The sequence below is a fragment of the Gobio gobio genome (assembly GCF_949357685.1).
Source record: "Gobio gobio genome assembly, chromosome: 7".
NCBI lineage: Eukaryota > Metazoa > Chordata > Actinopteri > Cypriniformes > Gobionidae > Gobio > Gobio gobio.
In genome coordinates this window covers 8,035,580-8,048,166 of record NC_137103.1, presented here as the reverse complement: position 1 = coordinate 8,048,166, position 12,587 = coordinate 8,035,580, and the positions used below count along the sequence as shown (strand labels likewise).

General features: G+C 39.9%; 2 protein-coding genes across 2 annotated transcripts in view; one reads left to right on the top strand and one right to left on the bottom strand.

Annotated features, from left to right (window-relative positions):
* steap3 (STEAP family member 3, metalloreductase) overlaps positions 1-2,571 on the bottom strand; it is an 11,522-nt gene extending 8,951 nt beyond the window's left edge. The window contains exon 1 of the mRNA XM_079821307.1: positions 1,847-2,571. The gene's annotated coding sequence lies outside the window, so the exon portion shown is untranslated. The remainder of the gene's footprint in view (positions 1-1,846) is intronic.
* On the top strand, positions 2,125-12,587 carry LOC307129117 (uncharacterized protein). The gene is made up of 5 exons (XM_079821308.1): positions 2,125-2,505; positions 3,939-4,044; positions 4,250-4,366; positions 4,487-4,565; positions 11,634-12,587. Exons 1-5 carry the CDS (start codon positions 2,339-2,341, stop codon positions 11,726-11,728), a joined length of 564 nt encoding a protein of 187 aa, XP_079677434.1. The 5' UTR covers positions 2,125-2,338; the 3' UTR covers positions 11,729-12,587.

Here is a 12,587-nt window from a genome sequence, read left to right as displayed (position 1 = left end):
TATATGCCTAAATTACTGTTTGGTCAACTTCTGAGATGTAATTTGTGTGATATGTGCTCCATGCGACCGCTGAGCACAGTGCCATTATTGCATTGGGTGTCGGCCTCTATCAGGGCTTATTGCTTTTTAATATCAAACACGTCAAGGGTATGATTTTCTTATTCATCCATTCATTATGTCAGTCACTTTAAGCAGTCCTGAAAAGCTGGATATATTTACATACCACAAACGATAAAGCAAAATCTACATCGACTGACACAAGAATCATCCTCATTATATTATTAAGTGCAGTCACTTCTGTACTGTCATTTGGCAGATGTGATGCAGGTGAACTGTCATTAAAGGGACAGTTCACCCAAAAATTAAAATTAGCCCATGATTTACTCACCCTCAAGTCATCCTAGGTGTATATGACATTCTTAGACATTCAAGTTATAGTACGTAGAGTTATAGAGTTAATATGTAGAGTTATATTAAAAAAGTTATTGGCTAATCCAAGCTTTATAATGGGAGTGACTTGTCGTTTAGTTTTTAAAGTCCATAAAAGTGCATCTGTCCATCATAAAAGTGCATCTATCCTATACATCTATCACTTTTATGGTGGATAGATGCTCTTTTATGATATATAGATGCACTTTTATGGACTTCATAAACGAGGCAACCATTCACTGCCATTATAAAGCTAAGATTAGCCAGGACTTTTTTAAATATAACTCTGATTGTGTTCGTCTGAAAGAAGAATGTCATATACACCTGGGATGACTTGAGGGTGAGGAAATCATGGGGTAAATTTCATTTTTGGGTGAACTATCCCTTTAATGTTAGTTTTTTTTTACCCATGCAGTGTCGTTTTTGAAAGTTTTCTTCACCACATCAAGACATCCTGTTATGCAGAAGACTTCTTGAATGTATTGTTTTTCCTTATTCAAAATAAGGTAATTTTTTATTTCAAATATCCTGTCGGTTGTGTTGACCAGTCACATGATCTATTTTTTGAGTCGGAGAGGTCTTAGTATTCTTTTTACAGTATATGTTTGATATACAATACAATTAGAAATTATTATAAATTCATTAATAGTTGTGTGTAATTAACTTGTTTTAAATTGCAATAAACATATTTGTGTCCAATTTACCACATGTCCATATCAAAATCATTTAACATTGCAAAAATTCTCTAACAATATTTTTCCCCTTAAATAAATCAACCATTCAACCCTGTTTTTTGTGTTTACTTAATGTTTGTTGTTAAAAAAAATTACAAAATATGTTCATGAAAAGTGCCAAAATGACCAACATTTTACATGATTCAAGTATTCGAGTACTTTATTGTCATTGTGTAACACAACGAAATTACTTTGTGACAACCCCAAAGGTGCATTTAAAATTCAAGAGAAAAATATCAATTTAAAATAAAACAGCACAAGTAGTTAACAATATACTCAAATAGGCCTACAATAGTTAAATAAATACGAGATGAAATAGTTAATAAATCATATATTAAATAATAAATATGAATTAGCATAAAAATACAATAAACATATGCAATGTTAAAGCTGTGTGTAGCACCATTAATTTTTATTGCACTTTTTGAACAGTAAGTCACACTGATTTGCCTTTAAAGATTAGTTGAGCATGTTAGAAGTTTACATTTTCGTCCTTCAAAGGAGTTGTCAGTAACTTAGGCTATAAGTTTCGTTTCTGCTAAGAGTTGAAGACAAACATGCTCAGTCACTGAGGGAAAATGCTAAAATAAGATTTTTTAACTGTTACATTCCCTTAGGCTGCATCATTACTTAGCGGTAATTTCAGACAATCCATTATATTATATGATTTAACGCGTACTCACCACTTTCAATACACTTTTCCCGGCGACTCTTGTGCTGATCCAGGACCGGTGCGCTTCCGTTACTGTGTGCAATAGATATATGAGCCCGTGCAGAAAAAGACATTCCTTATCATACACTCACTATCTGTAGAACACAGGGGCGCGAGGCGTCGCGGCGCAGCGCGTTTACTGTAAATTCTAGGGTCGAGTTTACAGCTGATTGGTCCGAGCGTGACGTCTCGAGACCCCTTCCATTCCGCTGCGCTGCGTTGATCTCCTGTGTTAACGCCCCCTAACGCGCAGCGGACACTAGAAAATCACCGGTTATTGAACGGGACTATAAATAATGCATAATCCAGGGAAGAGACTCTCCTATAAGCCTCTCATGTGAAGTGTGGCACCTCGGCTGTCATTGGTGCATGTATTTTTTAGACCCGCATAGCGGACTCAGCTGATCTGGACCCTGCATCTGTCCGGCCGCGATAAGGACGCGGCGAGCATGAGCAATTGAGCATGGGCTTGTTACGCGACGAGGCGCTTTCTCGCTCCGCCGACTCCTCGTACAGCTCTAACCGCACGATGATGGTGTGTGTGTCCGCGCTGGCAGCGCTTGCTCTCGGTATCGGGATTCTGTGCGCTTTGGCGGCCGGTCCGCTCCATGCGCAGTGCGCGGTTGAGTGGTACGTAACCGCTATAGTCACGCAATAGGCCAACTTGGTCACACACACACACACACACACACACACACACACACACACACACACACACACACACACACACACACACACACACACACACACACACACACACACACACACACACACACACACACACACACACACACACACACACACACACACACACACACACACACACACACACACACACACACACACACACACACACACGTTGGGGTTTCATGTTTTATGGGGACTTTCCATAGGCGTAATGGTTTTTATACCCTACAAACCGTATTTTCTATCCCCCTACACTGCCCCTGCCCCTAAACCTACCCATCACACACACACACACACACACACACACACACACACACACACACACACACACACACACACACACACACACACACACACACACACACACACACACACACACACACACACACACACACACAGCACACAAAATCAACACAATTTATTAATATTTACATGTCTTTTTTATTGTATTTATTTACATGTGCTGACTCCTGATTTCTATAAACATTTAAGATATATTTTATTTATAATATTGAATATATTTCGTTAAGAACAATGTGCATTTACTTTTAAAATGAAATATATTTAGATATAAGTTTAGCATGTGCAGGATGATGATGCATCAGCCAATGTTATTATTGGAAATAAATAGGAACATTTACTAATTTAGTTGTTATAGAACAAAATGTGAAATTATTCAAAGATGTCATCTTACACACCTACTGGAGTAAACTTTTACAGAACGTACAGTATAAACTACTTTTGATATCCTTCTTATTAATTAATATTTATATATTTTTAAAGAGTCATTATCATTAATGTAAAATACTAAATCAAATGTTCTATGTAAAATTGAATTTTGACAAGATGAATAATTGTATAACAGAAAAGATGACAGACAAAGCAGAATCCCAGTAAAAGAGATTTATCTGAAAGGTCAAATTTTATTATTCTGTGACTTACATAGGCATATGAATATTTACATATGTAACTGCCCATTTTTTAATTGAAGATATGTCATAATAGCAACACTATGAATGCAAATTTAACGATTTCCCTCAACTAACCTGTATTTTTTAATGAAAGCGAATATGTCTGAAATATACACCCAATTCAATAAAATGCTGAATAATAACCACAATAATTATTAAATTTAAAAATAATAACACTAGTAACAACATACCACTCAGGGCCTTCTGTGCCAATTATGGTGGGTCATCTTACCCCAAGGGTCTAACTTTATCAATTTACTTAAAAATAAAACTTCACAAATCTAACATTGTCCACATATCCCTTATTAACATATTTTATTATTTGTAAAATGTATTCTTAATTATTTCTATCTTATTTCTTATTTATTTCACTTATTAACCTGTATTTTTATTTTTTTAATTTAGGAAAATTGGTATTCCCTGCTTTGACGTCTCCTCCCTCTTGGTCAACCAGATTAAAGAGTGGTCCACAGAAACATGTCATGGGAAGAGCCAAAGATGCCTTTATTATGTGAGTGTGTGCATGAATACTGTAAAGAAAAAGACTGAAAATGGGGGCCAGGAAGCTGTAATGGGTCACTTGAATGCAATTGTTTTGTAAAATATGAATGAATATACCATCAAATAATATGAATCCAGCTCACATTAAATGACCACTTACAGTGGTGGTGGTACCCTTACCATATTCCTATATTCATTTTGTTTCATATCTTTAGTTGGTGTCTATTCATGCAGAGGACATCACTGCTACACACACCACTCCTGTGATGAGGTTTGTGGATGACATCACCTTCAACCTCAGCAGTCCAGACCCAGACACCTGTGAGGTTCAGGTGAGGGTGACATTATCTTTCTTCCAAAAGAGGACACTCTATTTTGATGCTGGGATTCCATTTTTTGTGAATTTGCTGACAATAATTAAAACTTACTGGAAACATTCAATCTCTCCTCAGGGCCGGTCTGTCTCTCGTAGCTGGTATGCAATTTTAGACTCAGGAACAAACTACCTGAACATGTACAACCTCATGAGAGGTAAGTGAGAGAGACTGGGGGTGAACACAGCTCATGTTGTTTTTACGAAGCCTTAATAAATTTAGCCTGGCAAATTTAGCCTTTGCAACAGTTGATGTCCACCATAGTATGAGAAAAGCATTTGCTCCTTTATTACATCACATTAGTACATAGACATTAATATGAAGTAGGTCAAGTTCTTCCACACCATGTCTTTATGGACCTTGCTATGTGCACTGGGACACAGTCATGCTGGAATAGAAAAGGGCCATCCCCAAACTGTTCCCACAAAGTTGGAAGCATAGCAATGTCTAGAATGTCCTGGTATGCTGAAGCATTAAGATTCCCCGTCACTGAAAGTAAGGAGCCAAGCCCAACCCCTGAAAAACAGACCGATACCATTATCCCTCCTCCACCAAACATTACAGTTGGCATGATGTAGTCAGACAGCTAATGTTCTCATGGCATCTCCCAAACTCAGACTCATATGGCGCTTTTCCACTACACAGTACCAGCTCGCCTCGACTCGGCTCGCCTTTGTTTGTTTTCCACTGTATAAAAGTTGTACCTGTACCTGCTTCCAGATACTTTTTTTCGTATCACCTCCGGCGAGGTTCTGAGCGAGCTGAGGCGATACGAAAATGTGACGTGAAAACACGTCAGACTGCAGAGAATCGTCACTATTCACTGCGCCATCATTGCACGCACCAGACGGAGTATCCTGAATAATCCCGCCATTTTTAAATAGTTTGGCCAGAGATTGCGTGATATACCCATTACTATTATGGCAACTCGGAAGAATACGCCGTGGTCAAACGAGGAGGTTTTCTTTGTTTGGTTGCCGAAGAGAGGATCCAGCGAGAGCTTGATGGGGCAACGAGGAATGAAAAAGTTTCCTGCGGCGTCGCTATGACGACCAGGTACTATTGTGGAGGTACTATCTGCAATGGAAAACGGAGCAAAAAGCAAACTGAGGTGAGTCGAGTCGAATTGAGCTGGTACTGGTAATGGAAAAGCGCCAATAGTGTATGTGTCAGCCATCATTCTTCAAATGAACATGTAGAGCTTAAGAATACTTACATTTTTCCAATGTACATTTATTTTAATAATGTTAATTCATTTAGGTTTTTGATTCAGGTCATTAGTGTTGTTAGTATGTCTATATAATGTCTAGGTTACTAATGTAACCCTAGTTCCCTGACAGAGGGAACGGAGACGTTAACATCAGTGACTGACGAATTGGCATCTCGCTTGAGGTTGCTGTCAATGTCAGTCACTGATGTTCCTATTACCCCTTACAGTGAGACTATATATAGAGTGCCTATTCCAACTGGAAAGGAATGCTCTGGGGACCACATCCTGCCCCTAGGGAGGTAACATGTGTAGTTACAGATGTGGACTGACTGCTAGGGCAGTGCTACATATGGAAGATCTTTGTAGTAGATCCCGCCTTGTTCAGGGGTGGAGTCAATACCATTACAGAGATGACAGAGTGGGCTCTGCTGAGGGAAAGACACAAGCTCGCCAACAGGGAAGTCGTACCGTGGAATAATTCACATATGGTATCACCTAGAGAGGGGAATCACAACATATGGGCATCTAGTCTAGTACAGGGGCTAAGCAACTGGGCATACACACAAGTACTAGACCTGCCATGCCGGAGGAACTCCACCTGGGTTCACCAACCGGGGAGCTCACCCGAGGAGCAGAATAAGTACTCATATCCCGTAGTGCTGTGCGGTATGACCAAAAATTTATATCACAGTATTTTTCTAAATTATATCGGTTTCACGGTATATGACGGTATTTTTTCCCCTATGCATGACAGGGTGTTAATCACATTTTCTACTGATTAAGAGAGGAAATACTGCAGGAGATTGACTAGAATGCCCTGTTTTACTGTCATGACGGGTGAACAATTGTAGAAAAATTCTACACTTAATAGGACTACAGGTTTACAAAGCCTCACAAAATGATGCTGTGGAGAGACAACAACCAATAAAACAGACCTGCAACACACTCAGAAGGCCTGTACACACCGGGACGAATATCGCGCGCGCTTATCGCCAGCGTTTTTTGTGCCGTTTTTCGGCGCGTCTTGAGTGTTCACACCCAAGCGATTTTCACTGGCGCTGCGCCGAGTGAACGTGCACATTCAGTAGATAGCGCTCCCGGTACACAAGATGGTGCTGCGGCACTTTAAGCCTCTGACACTCGCTTGTCACACAGAAGGAGAAGAGAGACAGTATTTACGTGCTTGCCAAAACCATAGACATATTATGTATATGGACAAAACCATTCACACACTTTTTGCTAACTGGCAAGCAGCATTAGCAGTTCATCTTCTTCTTTGTCTACTTACTACTTCTTCGTTGTATCAATGTGTGCTCGGCAAGACTGTTTTGTGCTTGAGCGCCACCAAGTCGTGTTTTACTGTCACTTCAGCAGCTCCAGGCACGTGAACAAAAGCGCGATCTCATTGGTCGGACAGTTTTTTACGCGCCGCGTCAAAATAAAAAAACGAACCCGAGGCGTTTTTTTAAAAATGACGCTTTTACGCCTGGCGTTTTGCGCGTCGGTGTGAACACTCACATTGGCGCCCATTGTTTAGTTCCGAGGCGTTAAACGTCGGCGATAAACGCGTGCGAAAATCGTCCCGGTGTGAACAGGCCTAGAGTCATACTTACAGACACCTGAATATTAAAAGTTGAGTTGAGGGCACCTTAAGCATTTTAAAAATCTAACCCTATATAACAACAAACTGCCAAAACGAGGAGAAACGCGGATATTTGCAATACATTTAAGAGCACTCTCTGAACGAATGACACACGTCAGTTAAACACAGAAAGAATAAAGCAGTTACTTTTTTGCCCATTCTTCTTTGAATTGTCAGTTTATTTATTAATTTACATCATTATCTTTTGTGTAGCAGAATAATCCATCGTGTCAGCGCGTTGGTGATCAGACATACGGTATCAGTGTAATCAGTGCATACATTTCATTTTAATAAGACGTGATGAAATATGCACGCATACACGCTTCTGCTTCATGTCTAGAGCACTAGAGTTTATGAAATATGTTCATAAAAAACTTAAAATGCGCTCGCTCCGGTTTATATTAGCGCTATGTGATCCATGTGGTGAGCGTTGTTAAACCCATTGCGGCTCCGCGCAGAAACCGCTCTCTCTCTCGCGCGCGCCGCGTGTAATTTGAATTCAATACTGTAATCAAGGGCTGAATCCGAAATCGCCCCACATATCCTCAAATAGGGCATTATTTGGAGGGGACAGCGCTTTGTAGTGGTGTCCGAAACCCTAGTGGACGTTATTGAGTGCACTCATTTTATCCCATTGCACCGCAATAACGAGTGTACAGCCGATGTACACACATTGCCTGTCCGACTTCACGCACGTTTTCATTCACTCCTTCAAATAAAGTGATAACATAGGGAATAGTGAATGAGAGTATAGGATTCAGCCATAGGCTGTGCTGTAATGCGATCTCAACTGTGCTCTGACTGCTCCTTACTACAGTGCATCAATGAAATGTGTCCCCTCTCAAACAATGACGCACTGCGCCGCGTTCCGAACGTTGTTTAAGCGACATATACCGGTATTGCGGTATCATCAAAATTCATATCATAACAAAAATAAATACCGGTATTCGGTATGAACCGGTATACCGCCCAGCACTAATATCCCGTCCTCAGAGGGGAATGGCGCAGCTAGCGAGACGCTGAGCCATCCTTCCCGCATATTACCTGTTTGTACACAACACACAGGAAGACACTGGCTCAACTTGAAGATTGTACTATCTCGCATATGTGTTAGGTGTCGCCCAGCCCGCAGCTCTGTATATGTCTGCTAGAGAGGCAGCGTGTAGAGTGAGCTCTCAATCCCATGGGCCAACCTCTGCTTGGAGACAGCCTTCCCTTCTGCCTCCGTAGCATACAAAGAGATGTTGTGAGATTCACAGTCCACATACAAACACAAGGCACGAACAGGACACAGCAACGCAAGGGTTGGGTCTGCCTCCTCCTGGTCCCTAAAAGGAGTGGTGGGAACTTTGGGCACGTATCTAGGCCGGGGTTTCAGGATAGCGTGAGAGATAGCCGGCCCAAATTCCAGGCATACTTCGTTGACCGAAAATGCTTGGAGGTCCCTCACCTTCTTAATGGATGTGAGCAGAGTCAGGAGCTCTGTTTTAAGAGACAGGATCTTAATCTCTACTGACTGCAAGGGCTCCTCCCAAAAGGGGATGAGACGTGGCCACAGAGGATTCAACCTCCTGGTGCCTCTCAGTAACCTGATAATCAAGTTTCCCAAGAGACTTAAGGCCAATTTATACTTCTGCGTCGGACCTATGCCGTAGCTACGCCATACCCTGACGCGCACCTCTCCAAAAATGTAACAACGCGTCAATTCTACGCGGACCGCAAGCGATGTGATTGGTCTGCCAGAACCCCTCCCTCAGGTCAATAAATAAATGAAAAATCTGCGATAGGAGTGTGTGTGTCCAGAAATGGGATGATAGTTCCTTACGTCTGCTATAACACAATATTTTGTAGTCCAGCGATTCTTTATGTTAGTAAATAAATACATAGATCCGCTGAGTATAGTTTATTTATTTTCTCATTAAAACCCAAGATGTTAATCAGTAATTGTATATCAAGAACAGGGACAAATTAGGGTACTTTTCGTGAATGAAGTCCCCACAACAGCAATCGATTGCTCGAGCCACCGCTAGTGAAAACAGCTGCCACGAGCACTCTGCATGATTTCACAAACGCATTCCAGCGCCAGATCACCTTATTTAACTTTACTAATCAACTAGAGATGCTTAATTTGTATTAGATACAACAACTTAAGCTGCAAGAAAAGCCGCTCTCTCACTGCTGCTGATATTCCGACATGAATGTACACATTCTACACAACAAGCTGCTTCTTCTTCGGCTGTTGTCTTGATTACACCAACATGCCCGAGGACACTGCCTACTAGCGTCTGCATGTGTAATTGCACATTGACGCGGACAACAGCGCAGAAGTATAAATGCTCACGATGGCGTCGCCTACGGTGTACACTCGATGCAGAAGTATAAATTGGCCTTTACTGTCTGCATCGTGGTGTGCAGCAATAGCAGTAACATACACTGGGTCTTGAACGTGACGTTGAAAAAGCTGCAATATTTGTTTTGAATTTAGTTCATAAATTCAATTGTTGTATTCAAATGCATTTGTTCTTGTAAAAGCTGGTGGTGGTTTAAGCGCACCGATAACTGTTTCTAGAGGAATTAGGCAGGGCTGTCCACTATCAGGACAGTTGTGTAGCCTTGTCATTGACCTTCTTTTGTGCAGGTTAAGGAGGAGTCTTAATTCAAAATGGAGACATAAATTCTATGGTGTCCATATCGGCTTATGCTGATGATGTTACCGTTTTTATAACAGGCCAGGATGATGTTAAAGTTTTAACTAAGAACAGTGAACTATATGAAAAGGCATCCTAAGATAGATTCAACTGGGGAAAAAGTGAGGGTTTCATTATTGGACAGTGGGTGGGAAAAGGACCTCCACAGCTTCCTGGTGGTTTGAAATGGGGTAGGGAAGGACTGAAAGTTTTAGGTGTAGGATTGGATTGGATTGGATCAGACTAGGATTGGATAAACATTTATTCCTAATAAGACTGGAGGAGGTGAGCTTGTCGGAGTTTACACTGGTTTACAGGTCTATGTTGCAGGTCTGGAGAACTGTTTTTAAAGTAGACTGGGACATTGATCCTCAAGGTCACTGGGTCACTGAAGAACCCAAATATTACACACAAGGATCTTCTGTGAGTATACGGACATGTTTATTAAGGAATAACATTGTAAAACTGTGGCATCTCTTGGACAATAATGGATGGAGATCAGCAGAGACCCTCAAAGAGGTGACAGGATTACGGTCACTAAGACTTGCAGCAAAGCTGATGGAGGAAATTTTTAATGTAATACCAAGCAGCTACAGAGAGATCATCGCAAGAAAAGAAAACGATGAGAATGGATTCCCAAAGATAAAGATAGCTCCCCCAAAGAAAGGAAGGGTGCGGACGCTTGCTCAATCTTGTCTTTTGAGGTTCCTAAAATATAACTTTTTGAGTCTACATCAAAGAGGGCAATATATCACACCACACTGAAGGTTATATACACCTCTTATCGTTGATTAAATTGATTAGCTTGATGTGCTCCACTAGTGTTTAATTAGGTTTAATTATCTGCACGTGCTTCTCCCAAAATTTGTTGATAGAACATCACGTAGAGAAGCGAACAGCGGATCTACAGTGGAGGATTATTCACAGGGCAATAGCTACAGACAGACATGTGGCACACTTGAATCCAGCAGTGGGTGGGGAATGTAGGTTCTGTAGGGAAGATGAGGATTTGGAACATTTGTTTTTAAGATGTGCAAGACTACAAAGTCTTTTTAAACTTCTTGAGGAATGGTTCAGGAAATTTAACGAGGATTTCATTGGAGGGTTAAAGTATGGGTTTTTGATGAGGCAGAAAGTGTGTTTATTAAGTTATCTGATTGGGACTGCAAAATTGACACTGTGGAAGACCAGGAAGAACAAAGGCTTACAATTTGCAAGTACGGATCCTGAAGTTATGTTTCGGAGTTTAGTGGCTGGAAGGCTTAAAGTGGAGTATGCGTATTATAATATTGTAAACAATGTCAGGAATATTGTTTTATTGATTTTTATTGATTGATTTTTATTGAGGTTTTAATGAAATAGGGTGTGTTAATGATGTTTTATGCACAATTTATGATGATGTGATGGGTCTGAATTTTTTACTTATTTAATTTTTTATTATTTTTTAATTTAATTGTATTATTATTATTATTGATGTGTACATTTGTGGGTTTATATGTGTTTTAATTTTATTGTGTAATGTTTGAATAGTAATGTATGAGTTTTGAAAAAAAATTAAGAATTATAAACCTCTCTCTGTGTGTGTGTGTGTGTGTGTGTGTGTGTGTGTGTGTGTGTGTGTGTGTGTGTGTGTGTGTGTGTGTGTGTGTGTGTGTGTGTGTGTGTGTGTGTGTGTGTGTGTTGCAGGCAGTGGTCTCTCCTCTTCTCCTACCTTTACTGAATCTACCAGTGACAGACTGTGTACGCAGTTCAGCTCTACTCGACAGAATCTTCCCCCATGAACAGCCTGCATGCATCTAGATCACCACATCAACAAATGCAAAGAGAGAAAGAAGATTCCAGTAGTAGTACACCAAATGTATTTCGTAAATAATTTGTAATAATTTTGTAAACATTGTTTACCAATGAATGACAGACTGAACTGACAATGACATCAGCATCATTTGATTTTCCTTGGTTCAGAAAATGAAACTGTATAAGTCACTTTATCACTACACAGCTACATAGGCAGTAATCATCTAGTTTTACTTTCTGATACCTATTAATATGCCTATGTGCCTATTAAAGGTGCACTATGTAACTTTTCAGTCTGCTAGAGGTTGCTAATAACTGCTACAGAGTTATTAGTAACTTCTTCATGTAAAATTTGCATAATTTGAGATTTAAGGCACTAATTCTCAATAAGACAAATATATCTCTCTCTCACACACACACACACACACACACACCTTCTAGAATATGTGGTTTACAGGGGTGTTTTTTATACTGTATTAACCGTGTATGTATGTATATATATATATAATTTAAGTTAAAAAGTTTAATGCACTTTGTGCAAATTAAAAAACACCTGCTTTGTTATTTCACCAACATAATAAATTGCTATAGAAAGACAATTTTTTGTTTTGTTTTTAAATGATGGTTTGAACAGAAGATATTTGGATTCTATAGACACATCATTTCCTGTCTGTAATGTAGTTTTCTGCTCTATTGTACTGCTCTACTTGTCTCTCTTAGATTAATTTCTTCTGCTTTTATTATTATCATTTGTAAGTTGCTTTGGCTATAGAGTTTTCTAAATTATTAAATGTAAAAGAATATGTAAATGTTATAGTTCTCTTCAAATAAATAGGCAGTTTATTG

Coding starts and splice junctions, on each gene's coding strand:
- LOC307129117 (XM_079821308.1), top strand. CDS start 2,339: ATGGGCTTGTTACGCGACGAGGCGCTTTCTCGCTCCGCCGACTCCTCG. Junction 4,045..4,249: donor GCCAAAGATGCCTTTATTAT/GTGAGTGTGTGC, acceptor TCATATCTTTAG/TTGGTGTCTATTCATGCAGA. Junction 4,566..11,633: donor CATGTACAACCTCATGAGAG/GTAAGTGAGAGA, acceptor TGTGTGTTGCAG/GCAGTGGTCTCTCCTCTTCT.